Genomic DNA, 18530 nt, shown 5'->3' with positions numbered 1-18530 from the left:
TTTTAAAAACAAATCTCGAAACTCAATCCTTAACAAACCAAATATTGAAAGGTAAAATTAAAAAAATAAAATCTAACATATGAAATGATAAAAAAAAAATAGCAATTGTAAGGAAAAAAAGTAAGACCTAAGCCTACTCGGATAAACCCGTCAAATCTACGGGTTAAGTTATGAGACCAGGATAACTCGATAAAAAAAAATAGAGAAAATCACGAAACCAAATTTTTAAAAAAACTAATGTTGAATTATGAGATGACAGAAAAAAATAAACCCAAAAAAAAAAAGATGACGACCCCTGTTGGCTTATAAAACACATGCCCCAAGCCATTTGATTAGAAAAACCAAATATAAAAAAACCACGAAGGTCAAATCTCAACAAATCAAGTATTGAATGATGAAATTTAAAAAAAAATCAATAACACAAAATAATCCTAAAGAAAAAAAAAAGCAACTAAAAGGAAAAGTGGGGGGAGGGGGGGAGCTTAACTGAGTTAACCCACCAAATCCATGAGTCATGTCATGAGATATGGATAACCCTATAAAAAAGAAAATGAAGAAAACCATGAAGCTTTTTTTAAAAAAAAATCAATGTTGAGTAATGAAATTGAAAAAGAAAATAAATCCATAAAAAAAAAAAACCCCGTGTATGCTCATAAAACTTATGACCCAAACCATTTGATTAGAAACATCAAACCTGTAAAAACCATGAAGCTCAAATCTCAAAAAAATCAAATGTCAAATGATGAAATTAAAAAAACATTAAATCACAAAAAAAAATTATAAACATAAAATAATTATCAAATTTGAAGAAAAAAATTGAGAAAGTGGAGTTTTATCGATTGAAGCGCTAAATTGAAAAGAAAAATAAACTTTACAAAAGAATTAAAAAAAGAAACCACCCAAAAAGTGAGGACCAGATTTAAAAAAAAATAACAAACTAATTATTTTGATTAAATAATAGAATTGAAAACAATTGAAAGTTTATAAAAGAGATAAGATATAAAGAATGAGGATTGATACTCAAATATTTTCAATAAAGCGGATCACTTTAAAGTTTTAATTGTCAGACATGAATTTTAAAGGAGGAAAGAGATAAAAAAAAAAGAGAAAACAAAAGAAAATAGCTTCGGTTGGAATCCGTCCAAAAACACCAAACATGCGTCACTGATAGAAAAAGAGGACACTGTGGGGAATCTAATGACACAGAAGAACATAATTTTTCACAACTGAAGGATGTCATACGAATCATCAAAGTGTGGCGGAACCCTTCAACACGCAATAATGTGCATGGCACATACTTGATAGTTTTGAAAAATTAATAATTTCTAATTGATGCAAGAATACCAATTTAACTTTCTACTAATTTGGTTATAACGTAAAAGCCAACATGAAAATCTAGAGATGCTCCCAAAGCAGGCTTAAGTTAAATTTCATTTCAAGGGTGAGTTAGTAATTTTATTGTGCTAAAAAAATAAAATCTCAAAAAAAAACCCTAGCAACCAATTATCTGATTTTTGCTTTAAAAGGAAAAGGTATTTTAGTGTTATAGAAAAGTAAAAATACCTTTGTAACCCCATTGAAAATGAAAATGATAAATGAATCACATGGAAAAAATCACTTTACCCCTGAGCTTAGTCTTTTAGGATGATTTGGTGAAGGAAAACCATCAATTTATTATTACAATCCAGAGCTATAATATTTTTCTCACACCTTATATATTTTGTTAATATATATATATTGGTAAAATAGCATGCATCAAGAAAATCTTGGCAAAATAATATACATTTTAAAGTTATGTTTGGGAACCATGACTTTGATTTATAAAACATTATACTTTAACCCCAAACAACACCCTCACATCGAACCATAACATTAAACATTTATTTTAAATCCTCGAACCCCTAACCTCTAATCCTTAACCATAAACATTAATCCTAAAACATCAAACCTCTAATCCCTAACCCTAATCACCAATTTTAAATCCAAATCATCAACTCTTAACCCTAAATCCAAATCCCTGACCCTAAATCATAAACCAATTATACAAATTGTTATTAATCCATTAAACTTTTATCAATCTAGCAAATAAAAATAATAAACTCCCAAACCATAAGAACACAAAAATAACAATTACTCACACTAACAATAATCTTATATATAGTGGTGCAAATGTCAACATACAAATACATAAATGTGGAAGTATATATTAAAAAAGAAGAGACCTCAAGTTGTGTCATATATCTTTTCGACGCAAAGGATGTAAAAGAGAATTAAACAAGTAGTTTGGGCAAGTTAGTTTTTTTTTTTTAAATCACAAAAATAACATTAATGTTTTTTTATAGTGATGTAATGTTTTAATGTTCTTTTTGTTCATTTATTATAACAAAAACTATTTTCTAGAAAAATATTAAAAAAGCATCATTGACTATTTGATTGAAAGAGTAAAGTCGAAGGATAACTTATTTTATTTTGATTTGATCGAATTGATATTGAAATTACTTAATGACCCTAGTAGTTTAATTAGTTGTCCCTTTGAGATTTTTAGTTTAGTTTGTTAATTACTTCATTGTGATTTAATTTGATGATGTTTTTCGTCATTTACTACATCAAACTAGATTTGTTGCTTCACGGGACAATGAAAATATGTAAAAGTCCAAATATTTTTTTCCTTTAATTTGATTATCATAACAACAAAAATTAACTTGCATAACAGTAATTGGTATTGGTAATAACGTAACATAACAATGTTCCATTTGAAGACCTGTAAATGCATGATTTGAAAATCTAACCAACTTATTGTCTTCATTCACATGTTCACCTATAATTTTTTTTATTTTAAATTCTACTAATCCAAAATAAATTTAAGCATTCATAATATGATCAACAATATTAAAAACTCAACTTGACAAATCCAAAATAATTATAAAATTTTAATAAAATACAAGAAATAAAAAATACAAATTCATCATTAAAAAATAACATAATATATTTATATTATTTATGTATATCCTACCTTATCTATGTTTTCTACCACAAGTGGATGGGTTGGCTTCATCAATAGCACAACTTTCATGTGTTTAAGTGACCTCATCCTTTTAGATGGTATTCTATAGACGTAATATCTCTCCAAACATGTCAAGTGCATTGCAGCAAATGTCGAACCACTGAGATGAATGATAATGAGCACAATCATCATCTTCGAGACTACAAAGATCAGTGTTGGCTTCTCAACTCTATTGCTCTTTAAAATAAGGTGTCTATATAACCTATTACAATATCAACAATGCAATTTTATTAACCATATTTTAACATAAAAAACAATTAAACCTCAAATTTAATTACAAAAAAACTTTGGTGACACATACTTGACTAGTTTGTTGTCTATCCAACTTGCTGCAATAAAATGACAAAACTTGAGTTGGATTATTTCTAAATAACGTGTTTCTACGCCACCTAACATTAAAAACTCATAAACTTATTAACAAGTTTGATAAAATTATTTTTAGTTTGGTGTGATTATTAATAACTACATGTTATTTTATTAAGATTAATAAGAGTTGTAGTTCCACCCTATAAATCTGAATATACATGTCACATTTGCACTCAAATCAAAGACACTATAAGTGAAGATGCTTCCAATACCATAGTTGTATAAAAAACATGCAAATGATTAGTAACCTTTTTAAACATTTTTATTATACAAAAATTATTGTTTAATTGATTAACATGTAAAAGCAGCAAACATCCTTCGATTTATTTTACTTTTTTCATGCTTGTATTACATAGATTCATGTTTAAACATGCAAGAACGTGTTGGACCCCTAATTATACAAGGGAATGGCGTCAAAGTCTTCTACTAGTGGTAGATAAAACAATGGCACACAAGTTTTACTAAAATTCATAAAAAGCATGTTGCCAAACATATACAGGATGTATGCTTGAGCATATTTGTGCAACATCTCATTATTAAATGAAATTCATAAATATATAATTGCATCAATTCTTTTGCTCTAACATTCTTGCGCAGGTTCTTGTCATCAACCCTTTTCCAATAGGACAAAGACAGCTTGCTCAAGCCAATTCAACTACAAGAAGTCCCCCTTAAACATGTTAAGAGCGTGTTTGGTATTGTGGTAGCTTTTGTGGTTGCGGTTTGAAAAAAGTAGTTTAATAAAAAGTACTTTTTGTGAGGTTGTTTCAAAAAAAATTGGTGTTTGGTTAAAACTGTGGTTGAAGTTGTGGTTTTAAAAAAAACAGTTTCTTGTGTTTGGTTAAAAAACTGTGGTTGAAATTGTGGTAGAAAAAAAAACAGTTTTGTGTTTGGTAAAACTGTGGTTCCAAAAACACTTTTCAAAAAAATTGATTTTTTTTAATAAGCGCCAATTTTGTAAATGCATTTTACTGTATTGTGAATTTTTTTAATTGAAAAATGTAAAGATTTTATTTAAATTTAATAAAATAAATATAAAAATCTAAGAAGTGATAAGTTGAGAAAAATTTGTTAATGGTAATTAAATATTAAAATAAAAAAATTAATATCTTTCATAAAAACAAAATACAATAAGCATCAAAAAATATTTGACCTGACTTTTTTTTTAATTCATATGTTTTTTGTTGTTTTTTTTATCTTAGAGGTTATTTTTTAATCAAATATAAAAGAAAAAAAATAAAGATAAATTACAATAACTTCTTTGGTACATTATAAAACAAAAAACAAATATAAGAATAATTGCTATTTAAAAAAAATAGACAATCGTAGAATAAAATAAAAATTAAACCCCATATTAATAACAAGGCGACAAAAAATTATAAGTTATAGGGGTAGAATAAACCTTACAAAAAAAAAACAGATTGGGAGCTTTTCTCTTTCCTAAGCTGCTGAGGTTTGGAAATGGATAGGCTGTGAGAGTTGAAACATAAAAACCAAGGACAGGAGGTGGGACCGTTGGGAAAGCAAGGGAAAGCAAGGGGAAAGTGTTGGTGATGAGAGAGAGGGCAAAACGCATAAAAAGCAATTAGTAATTGCTTTTCAAAAACTGAAGTCCAACCTTAGTTTTGTACTGGGACACACATAAATAAAAAACGTGGTTGGTGTTAACCAAACACTATATTGCATATTTTCATTTCAACCGCGACCGCTGCAGCATATCCAAACAGCCACTAAGAGGGATTGTCCTAATATGTGTTCGTATAACTCAAACTTATTCGGAAACCCCCCTAATAATTGTTCATCCTTCAATTAGCAAGCTAAGAAGAACAATTACATTTTGCAATGTATGATTTATTTTACCAATTCAAAGATGGAACGTGTAAACTTCACACCTCTATCGCTTAATTAGTGCATAAAAAAAATCATGATCCAACTTGATATGTTACAGGCAAGTAATATAATAGAAACTCGCCTACATGACGAACAACTTTATATGGTTGTCTAAATTCATGAACTCATGTATTTTATAATACATCTTACTGTTTTCTTGTAAAACAAGTAAACATATTCAATATATTATTTATAAGGTGATATTGTGAATATAATTATCATGTTATTGGCAATTTCATGTAATATAAAAACAAGCTTACAATTTGCCTCCATATGCCCTTTGATCTAAGCATATACTTCCATTGTAGAATAGAAAATATTCAAAATCATACATAATTGCATGAATCCAAACCTAAATTATAGTAATTCAAACAAAATATTCAATTATAACAAATAATTCTAAAATTCAATGCAAACCGTAAATTATTTAATTTCAACCTAAATGATGTTATTTGTATTATCAATTGCATGCGGTCATACCTAATTGCATCAATTCAAACATAAATTAATAAGATTCTTAATTATGACAATTAATTCTAAAATTCAATGCAAACCATAATTTATATAATCACATCATGAGTTGCATGAAATCATACCTAATTCATATCAATTTAAATAAAGTTGAATTTACACAAGGTTGAATTAAAATTGATTCGATGGTTCACTTGTATGGTATAAATCTTAACAAGTGGACTTGAATTTGTGAAAGTTCTTTTCATTTTTGTTTTTTGTTATTATTTATAATGCCCAATGTAAAGGTAAAATAATCAAATTAAAAAATCACACTCTTGGTACTGTGATCCGCTCTTATCCAGAATTCGTCCATTTCAATGGCTATAGAATTAATTCCAGAGCAAATCTTGCAAACATACATATATATGGAATTGAATCCAATTGTTTTGAAATCCAAGGATTACAAAGAGCAGTGGATGATAGCTACTCTCATTATATACACGCTTATGATATCGTACATGCATATTTTACAATCACGCCCACTCATCATTGTGAAGTAAAGCCTTGTGTGCAAACTGCAAAGTAAAGAGTCAACTGTTTTCTCTTCTTCATCTACATAAAGATGAACCAACCGCAATTTATACATTTCTATATCCAAGATCTATGATTTATATACCCTTCTTCATCTACAAGTAAGTAGTTTCCATCAATGAATAATCCTTTCGGGCGGTGAGTCATGGACATGTGCTGTAAATCCCCTTCCACCAAATACAGGACGCATAAAGGAATCATCAAATTTCCGCCACAAGTGATGGACAGTATGACTTGGTGTGGTCAGGAGCATGCGTAGACTCACTGGACGGGGAATATGATCACCATTCATGTCAGATTCTGAATCTTGTCCATTGGCAAGAAGAGGAAGATTGAGAAGCTTTAGATTTGTCAAATCTGAAGGCAACATTGTGTGTTTCCTTGGCAACAAGAAGCTTATAAGAGGCTTGGTCAATAATCCAAATACCTGAAATGGCCAATTAACTTCAAATTACAAAATGAATCACAGGGAAGAATTGTTTCGCATGAATCAAATCTGTGCAGCACAATGTTGACTGGATCTATGGTATAACTGCAGTTTTTTAATGAGGGAAACTGACAACTTGATCTGGCTTTGTGTGTTAGACAGGGACCTGGCTTCCGTTAAGCTTTAAGCCTTTAACTAGAAGTGTATTAGGAGTGTCCTGCCTAGGCAGCAGTAACTGAACAGTTTGATATCTACTAGGGAGTGGCATCATGCATGTGCAGAAAATCTGATACCCAAAAATGATTGAGTGAGTAATTTATCTATGGAACACAAAGTAGAAGTTCTCAATGATGGAGATATTCCAATTTAAGAGTGGAGTGGGTGGATTCTATGGCATTACCCTCTCATGTGTTCAAATCTCTTACTAAAGACAAAGAAAGGTAAACCATGTATATGCAATCAATTGAAAACATGCAAACAGCCAGGTAAAAAGTGATTCCATATCTCCACAGGTAAATTCCCAGCATGTAAAGGATCATTTCTTATCTTAGCAATCAAATGCTACAGGGAGCTATAAATAATGGACGAAGGGCCCAGTAAATTGTATTGCCAAAGACCAGCCGGGCATTGTTGAAAATCCATATAAATAGGATGAATATAGCTAGAGAGGATAAAGTTCAAAAAAAGATATATGAACTTTTTTAACATAGAGGTATGAGGTCTCTTACCACAGTACTAAAGAGAACGACAGTTATGGTGCTGGTGATCATGATAGCATTTTCTTGTAGTTGTGTATGCCCTGACCTAGTGAACTGCAAACACACAATAATACCAAATAGATTATAGGGAAACACCATCCAAACTAATAATGTCCCTCTCTGCATAACTTAACTATGTTATTACAGTAATGGAATGCAAAAGCATCCCCGCATAAGGAAGAGCAGGCAATCACTGCAGCATGCCAGTTAGATTATCTTACCACGTGATTAAGAAATTCAGTTAGCAAACAAATTAGTGGAGCAAGAGAAAACTCTCAGCTGCTTTTGTTTTTCCCATTTAGTGACCATTTGTGTACGCAGTAATGCTGCGTATCAAACTGCATTTGGCTTGAAAAGGCATCAAGCCAAACACTTTGAACAGCGTAGACAAACGTAGCCTAAAAATATCAGCATTTCACTCACTCTAGAAGGAAAAAATCAGTTTGTTTGTGCATCTTCTGGACAAGTCATCTTATAACTACCTTTCTGGAATTATGAACATTCTAAACTCATAAATCTCGCCTTAAATTTACCTGATTATAAGCAAGTGCCATAGATACAGCTCCTCGCATAAGCCCAGCCCACCATATTACAATCTGTTTTGAGTAAAATCAACAACTCAGTAAACTGCAGGGATTAAGAAACTGGCAATAACAAGATGAAAAATTACCTACCTGCTGCTTGAACCCAATTTTATCACTCTGGGACTTCTTTGTCAAATTGGATATGAAGGATAGCGGAAATATGGAAGCTGCTCTTCCAACCAGAACTAGCCCAAGAAGAATTGAACTCACACCAATTGACTTCCCAGGACTGAAAAATCAGTGCAAAATCAGAAACAAACAAAGCACATGCTATTTGCATGAGCAAATTGAAATCTCAAATGATGAACATAAGACAAATCTTATCCAAATAATAATAATAATAATTGAAGTTTTTTAAAACAAAGGGAGGCAAAATGGGTAAAGCATGAAGATAAGAAAGAGACTCAAGGAACTATCCATAAGTAGACTTTTGAAATTACCTCTTGCTCACAATTTTCCACTTCTCAATGTCCAAGGCATCCATACCAACATATAGGAAGATGAAAATTTCTGAGATAAACGACATTGTTGCAAAAGCATGTCTGCAGTAACAAGTAGCAATAAGAATTTGATAGAGTAACAGGACAACTATGAGTGGCGTCCAAGAAGAATATAATGAAACGAATCAGGATGGATTTCAATGTCCAGGGGAATTCTTTACAAAATTAAACATACTTGGTAGTGACTCTTGAACTTTCAGACACATTATGCCAGGTGTAGTGTGACATCAAGATACCGCAAAAGAAGACGGTGAGAATACCACTTAAATTGAACAACTGGACAACAAATAAGTTGCCAACACCTTCATTAGAACTTAAAATTGTATACAATTAATGTTAAGAATGATGTTTTCAACAAACTAGAAAAGGATTTCCATAGCTTAATAGGAATCTTACTTCAGCCATAATATATGAAAGATACGCCATAAGAATCATCAGAGCAACTTCACGATCAGTAGAGTGCCTGAAATGTCAGATAATTAGGTAATTTATTTTCATAGGACAAAATGGAATATCCTTCTTTGATAATAGTCCTATCACATGTTCCATACGGGAAGACATGAGATTCAACAGTTAAGGGAGGACAAAAGAATGAGATTCCCTGTTAGATTCTGGAGAGAATCCAGTAGGGCCAAGGCCTTGTGATAAAATTGTGGAAGACTGCAATTAAACAGCAAATCAAGAAAAAGTATAATCACTAGCCTCTAAATACCTGCCAAAGTACAACTTCTTTATGATATAAGCACTTATTAATCCAACCTGAGAGTTTAAGAAACACAAGTGTTGGAAGATATTAGAGTTTTACAAGCATGCCAGCATATGCTTCCCATGTGATTCAAGATGTATAAAAAAACAGTAAAAATGTTGTGAGGATAGCTTCAAATGAGACATTATTATTTATTGGAAAAAAAAATATATATGCTCTCTGAAGATACTCCATCCTAGGGATTAAGCAAGCGGGCTTTATCAACTGCTTAGCAGATTTTCAAATTATGAACCCCTACCTTCTTATAGTGCTGATATGATTATCCTCAGGTAAGCTAATGGTGACCAGAAACATACGAGAAAAAGTAAAACCTGAAGTGGCATGCTTCATCAGTAGAGAATTTTTGCCAGCAAATTTGATGAAATAAAGCAAATTATCATCCCCAAAATAAACAGAAATGAGGAAATACAGATAAAACGACATTAAAAATCCATTCAAACATAAGCATGTGTGAGGGAGAGAGGCTCACTGCTATCCCTAGCGCCGTGCTTGCGCCAAACAAATAGAAGAAATTGCCAAGCAAGTGTATGGCACTGCTCGAGGTGATGTGTGAGAGGTCAAACCGCAGGATTGCATTGAAAAGCACAATGGACGTGGCATCATTTACCACTCCTTCCCCAAAGACTAGACTGTACAGTAAAGGTGTCTCTTCTTGATCGAGCACCTACCGCGTCAGATACAAAACTCAGCAAAGAATGTTCATCGAATTTTGATAAAATTTCGAGAAAAAAAGGGGGTATTTATACCTGCAAGGTGCAAACAGAATCCGTGGCTGAAAAGATTGCTCCCAAGCCTAAAAAGAGGGGGGTGAAAGTAATCTTAAGAAAAGTATAGCAGAAGATATTAATCTATACTCTACTAAGCAACATAGGATGGAAGTGCATTAAGTTTTCATGCTTAAGAGAACCTTTCACATAGGGATAGTAGTGAATCAAGACAACAAATTATGATCTAGAAAACACTCTTGAGACATAAATGCTGCATGTAAATGTAATTCTACAACTTAAAATAGGATGAAGTTTTTTGTTTGCTCCTCCTTCAGTGAATTCATCATAAAAGAACATCTATGTCAGGAGAAAAAATAAACAATCAAGTTAAGAGAGCTAATACCTAGATAATCCACCGTGTCCAAGAAACCAATATCCAATTTCTTGAATAACTGCGCTGTACCTGAATCAACAGTCCAGAAGTTATAACCAAAATAAACCACAAACATCCTCTGAATTAGTAGCAAACAGCCTAAGGATGAAGTGATTAACAACCACCACTACTTGATTTCAGGCAAAGAAATATCTAAATTTTTTGTTAAAGTTTGATCACACAATGAAAATTAATGAATTGATCAACTACATATCCTTCACCTACACATAATGCCTCCTATTGCAATACAAGCAGCAATGATTCCAATTAAGCAAGTAACTCATAATTACACTCCAACGAACTAACATTCGGCCCAAAATTACTTGGAAACAATTTTAAAAAATAAAAGATTGTTGAATAATACAGCCGCTGGATACTGATAGAATAAAGCAGCTGAGCAACCATTGTACTTGCTCATGTGAAGCTAAGCAAGTTAGTTAACCAAGCTATTTCAAAGTTGAAACAATGTAACATGGATATTCTCAGATGCTATAAACTTTAATTTATCAAGAATTTCGTAAAAAAATAATAGGATGTTTGAAAAATAAAATACCTAGTGATATGATGATAAAGGAAATTAAAGTTCCGACAGCGCCAAACAGCATAATTGTCATAAAGTTTCGGAAAAACTGCTTCTTTTTCACCTGAAAACTGGTACATGCATCAAACCATCCACTTGTCAGCTCACCAAAAAAGAGAGAGAGATAAATTGAATGAATATCAAGCACTTACCCAGCATTGAAAATGATGGGTGGGAGAAGATATATAAAGAAAAGTTGTTCATCAAACAACAAAATGTGTGAGCTTCTTCCTTGAGTAGTTAGCAAGATCAAAGTGCCAGTACAGAGACCCTGTAAACCCCAGATAACAAAATAGATCAGTCAAATTACGACCAGCTAACTAACTATGTGATAGAGAGAGAGAGAGAGCACGAAAGAGATGTGGGGGGGGGGGGGGACTGACTATGGCAAGGGCAGTAATGGACTCGTTAATCCATCGATGCTTCTCGAGAAGATGACCAATCAGAATGCAAGCACAAAGGAGTGCCACAAACAAGGTAATTGAATGGATTGGGGCTTGATCAGGTTCCGATACCATCCTCAAACCGAAATTCATCGTATCAGAATTGGACCCAACCCTATAACTATACAAGGAAAACAAAAACAAAAACCGTCAAACAAACTGAAATCAATCAAATTCAAGGTGATCGATCACGCAATTAATACACAGAGTAATTAGGGTTCCAAATTACTTCTACAAAAGAAATTAATAAAAAAAATGAAGTGAGAACCTAGAAAGACTCCTTCTCTAATCTTTTTAGTTTTTACCTTGCAGTTGCAGCCTTGAGATTCTCTTCAGATAAAAAGGAAAAGGAAAGCGTTTGGAATATATATATTTGGTTCGAAGAAAGAGGGAGAGAAAACTTAAAAGCCAAGCTAGAGAATATGTTGTCCTTTCAGAAAGAAAGCCAGGTGTGAGGAGTAGAATGGAGACGACGTCAACGTGTGTGGGCGTGTGTTCGCCTGGGGAGAACGATTTTAAGTATATATTCCCCCACTTCTGCTGCTGCTGCATCTGACTAAACGAGAGATAACCCGGATTTATTTGATTTTGACTTGGAGAGACAGTTTGGCCGTTTGGGGGATGGAGGGAATCTTAATGCAAGCAAAAACCGCGAAACTGCTTCCCTTCCTTTATTTATTTATTTATTTATTCCTTTATTCATATCACGTGATTTCGAGGGTTCCACACAGGATATCACGTGATTTCAAGGGTGCCGGAATGTCTTGTTTTTTAAAAGTATTTTTTAAAAATAATATATTAAAAAAAATTATTTTCAACATTAATAAATTAAAATGATAAAAAAATATTAAAAAATAATTTTAAATAAAAAAATAAACTTTTGTGAAACTTTTTTTTGTAACTTGCCCCTAAACAGCGTCCTCATGTTTGGCAGTGTGGTAGCGGTTACTTTTTAAATAACTTTTCGTGTCGAAATGCATGCAAATGATATTTTTTTATTTTTTAAAAATTATTTTTGACATCAGCACATCAAAACGATCTAAAACATACAAATCATATTAAATTTTAGCAAAAAAAAAATTAAATTCCATAAGGTTTAATTATGGAGTCATATTGATCCCTTTTCTCTCATATAATGTAATATTAAAGTTAACAAACTTCAAATTGAAACCTCAAATTTCATTGCCAATTTTCATTAAAGTTAACAAACTTTGATGGAAATTCAACCAAGCTTCCATGTGTTCTTTTGAAACTGATAATTTTGAATTTAATAGAGATTTCTAACAAGTGGAAAGGAGAGAGATTGACAGAAGCCAGGATATCAAGGACTTAATTGCTCTTATTAGAACCACAGGGTTCAATTTAATTGAATCATTGAACATCGGAGACCTCGACCGGCTCCACTGCAGAAAAACCTGCGCCCGACCTTACTGGATTGTTCTTTTGGGTCGGGTGCCTGTTAATATCCAAAGGGCAGTGCAAGGAAGTTGGATAGGCTGCAGTCCGGGAGGCCAGCCTGTTAAGAAACTAAACGAAGGACATGTTAAGCCCGGTAAACTAAAAAATAAGGGAGTTTTACTGTATATCTTCTTACAAATTATTATTTATTTAAATAATACCTTTCTTTTCTTTTTTATTTTCTTCTTTAATTTTTGTTATCAATGTTTTTTTTCAATAGTGTTTTTTTTTCTTTGTTTTCCCGCAGCAACGTGGATAATAATCTAGTTAGAAAACTATAAGGCTAAGAAATTCTCAAAATAATATTCAAGTGAATTTAATGAATGTTTATAGACACAAAATATTTTGAAGGATCGTTTTCTTTTATTTATTTTATTTTCTTACTTAACCTATATATCATTGCACAGATATTTGGATTTTTTTACAATGTATTTGGTTTTGTTATTTTTCTTTTTATTGTTTATTTGGTTTTGTTGTTCGTCGGATTGGGAGTGCCCATAGATGGATCATGAATGGTTAGTTTGAGAGGAATGCATAGCGCGTATAGCGATAAACTAGTTGTGGACCCGTGTTATATTGTTAATTTATTTTTTTTATATAAAAAATAATATTTAGATGCCGTAAATATATTTCAAAGCATGAAGAAAAATCATCAACTTGGGTTGTAAACTCGATTCGGTAAATAAATTGGTTTCTGTTTTAAGTAGATGATAGAAAAAATATACAATGATAATAGATGGATTAATTTTAATATATATATAATCATGATAACCTGAGAAAAAAAATAGTTTTTTTCAAAATGAAAAAAACAATGTAGTTTAATTCACATTCTATTAAATACTAAAAAAAAAATGAGGTGGAAAAAAAAAACAACCCTATTAAACTCGGGTTAGCATGACAAACATGTAATTCGTGTAATAAAAATCAAGCTAAACTGTGTTAACCCATCAAATCCGCATTTCAGGTCATGAAATTAGGACAACCCGGAAAAAAAATCTCAAAGCCCTTTTTTTTAAAAAAAAAAAATACATTGTCAAGTGATGAAAACTTGAGAAAATACATAAAAAAATCAAAAAATAATATTAACCCGAGTAAACTTTTCAATCTCATGACTCAAGTCATTAGACTGAAAGTACCCTCCATCTATAAAAAAACAAAATGCCTAATTTTCTACTAATCAAATATTGAATGAAAATTTTTTTAAAAAAATCAATCATACAAAAAAATTCAAAACAAAATGATAGTAATTAAAGTAATGAGAATCAAAATAAAAATAAAAAATAATTTTGATTTTTCATGGAAGGCTAAGATTGAAAAGAAAGATTAAATTAACAAAACGACCTAGGAAAAAAAAGCAATAAAAAAACAAGGATAAAAATTGAAATAAAAATAAATTTTTGAATGAATGGTAAAATTGAAAAGAATAATCAATTAAAAAAACACAATCAAAAGAATGAATGTCATATTGAAAACAATAATATATAAAAAATTAGGATCGAATGATGTAATTAAAAATAAATATAAATTTTATAAAATGATCAATGATAAAAAATCAAAATTTTATGAAATTAAAAACTCAAAACATCATTGACAACTCCAAAATTATGCAAGGGTTAGCGTGATTTTCAACAGGATGAGAGAGAAAAGTGGAGGGAGAATAAAAAAAATCATTTATGGTGAACCATGTCACCTTAATTACACATGTCACCTCGCAAAAAATAGGATATCGTGGAGCATCTAGTGAGACGATGAAATATAGTTTTTGACAGGCAAAAACCATCATACGTGGCACCATAAAAGCGAAGGTGCCTCTGACATATGTGTTAATTATTTTTTATTTTTTTAATAGTTTTTTATATTTATTAAAATATCAAAGTTTCCTATATCCCACTTGATCATAATGAAAAAATCAAAGTGAAATGAAAAATGTGTCCCAAGCTAGATAATAATGTATGTTGATCATTTTACCGTGCTTTTAAAATGAGAAAAGACCTTTTTACTCCCAAGCTAGATAATAATGACTAATTGACCATGTGTAAAGACTAAACTACCCCCAGCTGCTAGTTTAGAGATTTTTTGCGGGAAAAGCACAACTATCATTACATTTTCCAATGAACAATAATCTTGGGTGAATGGTGTTTTTTTAAGGAGTTTTAGCTTCTTTTAAACATTAATGAAACACGGTTCTCTTGTATAATTTGTTAATTACTCAGTAGGTGTTTGTTTATGCGTTATAATCTACTATTCAAGGTGTTTTTTAAATTATTTTTCATCTAAAAAACATTAAATGATAGTTTTTTAGGTGGTTTTGGATTGTTTGATGTGTTGGTGTAAAAAATAAAATACATGAGAAAAATTATTTTGATATATTTTTAATTGAAAAACATCATGTATTAAAAATAACAAACACACACTTGACTAACCTTCTAAACCTATTTACATGGTTTTTTTTTTATCGTTCTTTCTTTTTTTGTTTCCTTTTTTATAAAAATATTGGAAAGGGGGGTGTTAGAGTAAAAACGAATAATATAAGGGTTAGTTGGGACAATAATAAAAAAATACGAGAACTAACTGAAACAAATAGAATTTTAGATGAAATTTATATTTTTTTTCTAAACTAACACAATAAAAAAATAATATTTTTCAAGCTAGCACAGTATGGAAATTTTTACTATGCAATGCCAACATCTCATTATTTCCCTTCTCTTTTTTTTTTCACGCTCTGATTATTGTGTCAGCCTATTTTTTTTCCTTATTCTCTCACCTGGCCCCTCAAATTTTATATTAAGTTAAACTTAGTTCTATTATTATGATTATTTCATCAATTAAACTTGATTTTATTTAAGTTGGGCAAACAAATAATTTTTTTTAAAATTTAGTTATTTTATTTAAAAAAGAAAACAAATAAAATGATCATAATAATAAAACTAAGGTTAACTAAATATAAAATTGATGGACGAAATGAAACAATGGGCTAGGAAAAAAAGAGAGAGATAAATCTTTGTGCCCATGTGAGTTGTGCATGTAAAACTCGAGCATCTCAAGTTGCATTCAAATTATGTTAATCTGTAAATAATTTTTTTAAAATAAATGTGTTAATTCAGAGAAAAAAAACCGTTGTGTTATGGAAAAACACTCAATTTTTACCACGTGTAAACTTCTCAGGAGAGTAACAAGAAGTCAACGTGACGACAACGCTTTCACGGTAGGCCATGGGTAAACCGTTCAGTTTTTTTACCACAGCAGCTTGGCCTCGAAGCTGATTCAGAGAGCACTGCCACCACATAGTACCATCTGTCATCATATGCATTGAAAGTGAAAGATTCATTAATAATGCATCTGAGATAACGTGTTCGAAATGATTTCTCCTTTTATATATATATATATATTTTTTTTTTCATTCTTCAGTTAATTGCAAGGAAAAAATTATTACACCACACGAATTTTTTCTTCTTTCTTTTTACATTTTCTCCGGTGAAAGTGACAGCCAGAAACCGAGGAAAAAAAAAAAAAGAGGCACCACTGGTACATGGTTATCTTGTAAGCTGTTTATTTTGTGTTTGTAAATGTGATTGATTATATTTTTAAAGTGTATTTGATTTGAAAAATTATTAAATTGATATTTTTAATGATTTTTTTTATAGTTTTAATATGTTAATATCATAAATAAATAAATAAATTATTTTCATAGATTTTTAAACAAAAAATATTTCTGAAAAGATATACTGTAAGAGTAGTTAAATTTGTGCTTTTTTTTTTCATACACCATTCCAAATATTTATTTAAATAAAACAAAATTAGGGTCTTCATGGGTCGTTAGTAACTATAATTGAATTGAATTGAATTTATGATATTTTATAAATTTAATTTATTAAAAAAAAATTAAACTTTAGTGGATTGAATATATTGAATTGAGTTAAATTTTTTATGGATATTATAGATATTCATGGTTAAAGCATATAAATTCTTTTATTTATCGAACAATTAAAATAAAAAAACTTTCAAAAGCATATAATTATATGTTTTTAATTATAATTGATATTGCAATGTGTTTCACCGTATCTCAAACATATAGTTAGCAATAATCATAAAAATATGATATATTCAAATATGAGATAAAAAAAAATGATATATATAAAAAAAATGAAGAGAGAAGAAATATTTACATGAATATTAGAATTACTCATTATCTAAATAAATTATATGGGTTAAATAATTTTTAAAAATCTCAACTCATATCCAACCTATAATATTTATTTATTTAACTTTTTATTCACTATTATTTATAATATTTATCTTAATCAAGTTTAACGAATCAAACAAATCATGCAATATCAAATAATGCAAATATTAATCTTGAGAGGTAGCTCAACTGGTTAGATATTGAGTTTGCTTCCTAATAATCATGAGTTTGAATTTTTTGATAGCTATTGAAAACTTACATAGTTATTAATTTTAAAATTCATAAAATTAATCGAAATATATATAAGTGATGGAATTCTTATATTAATAATAATAAAAAAAACAAATATTACATCGTTATCGTTATGCAAACGAGCCCAGTACTCTTTTTTACTAGAAGCAGTCCGTACACTCTGGAAAGGGGGTTGCATTTGGTAGTGTTGGATTGACAGTTGACTATTGTAATCTCAACTCATGTGCCCATGGAAACAAGGTTGTCGGTTTCACGCGGGCTTACTTAAATTTTTATTTTTTTAGTTTGATTATTTATTATTAAGTTGTTTTATCTCAACTCATGTGCCCATGGAAACAAGGTTGTCGGTTTCACGCGGGCTTACTTAAATTTTTATTTTTTTAGTTTGATTATTTATTATTAAGTTGTTTTATAGTTTTATTTATTTCACTTTTATTTGAGATTCTTTTTATATTCTATTCATATAAATAATCATTCAATTAAATAAATAATATAATTTAAAAAACATAGTTATTGAATACAACTTAATATATAATCTATATTGTGAAATTAAATATCTTAATCTTAGTTATTTTTTAATTAAATATCAATTTAAGTAACTAGATTTATGGTGAATCATGATTAATATTTTTATATATTAAAAAATTTATATATTTTTTTTAATTAAAAGAAATAACTCAATATAAAACAAGTGTACAAAACTAATTATTCATGTTTCTCCACATCATTCTCTTCTCACAGTAAATTAAAAGAGTTGAGGTAACCGTTTTCGTCGTGCCCAACCTTACATACGAGGGACTGTTTAAAATTATAATAAAAATTATTTTTTTATTTAAAAATATATTAAATAATATATGTATTTTTTAAAATAATTTTTAATATCAATATATCAAAAAATTTAAAAACACATGAAAAAAATTAAACTAAAGAATTTAAAAAAATATTAAAAACATAGTTAGACTGGATGCCAAGTGGGACATTAAGATCGCCGCCCTTTTCTTTCTACCACCGCTCATCCAACGGCCAACCTTAACTACTCTTCACGTGTCTTAATCTCACTCGACATCCTCCTTGT

At 30.1% G+C, this 18530-nt stretch overlaps 1 protein-coding gene across 4 annotated transcripts; it reads right to left on the bottom strand.

Moving 5' to 3' along the window:
• Positions 1-6166: 6166 nt before the first annotated feature.
• On the bottom strand, positions 6167-12169 carry LOC7457967 (sodium/hydrogen exchanger 1). Of its 4 annotated transcripts, none has more exons than XM_024585773.2 (15): positions 11868-12169; positions 11503-11683; positions 11272-11390; positions 11093-11190; positions 10510-10569; positions 10146-10192; positions 9869-10063; positions 9346-9392; positions 9030-9096; positions 8809-8909; positions 8574-8675; positions 8224-8362; positions 8083-8145; positions 7520-7603; positions 6167-6791 (listed from the first exon to the last, which is right to left on the bottom strand). In XM_024585773.2, the coding sequence occupies exons 2-15, from the start codon at positions 11653-11655 to the stop codon at positions 6480-6482; spliced, it is 1587 nt and encodes a 528-aa protein (XP_024441541.1). In that variant the 5' UTR covers positions 11656-11683; positions 11868-12169; the 3' UTR covers positions 6167-6479. The 4 variants fall into 4 exon arrangements, with proteins under 4 accessions (XP_024441541.1, XP_024441543.1, XP_024441542.1 ...); XM_024585775.2 differs by having other exon boundaries at positions 11503-11677; XM_024585774.2 differs by lacking the exon at positions 11868-12169 and adding an exon at positions 11831-11847.
• Between the last annotated feature and the right edge of the window lie 6361 nt (positions 12170-18530).

Source organism: Populus trichocarpa, chromosome 14 (genome assembly GCF_000002775.5).
Source record: "Populus trichocarpa isolate Nisqually-1 chromosome 14, P.trichocarpa_v4.1, whole genome shotgun sequence".
Classification (NCBI taxonomy): domain Eukaryota; kingdom Viridiplantae; phylum Streptophyta; class Magnoliopsida; order Malpighiales; family Salicaceae; genus Populus; species Populus trichocarpa.
This window is presented reverse-complemented; position numbering and strand designations above follow the sequence as displayed.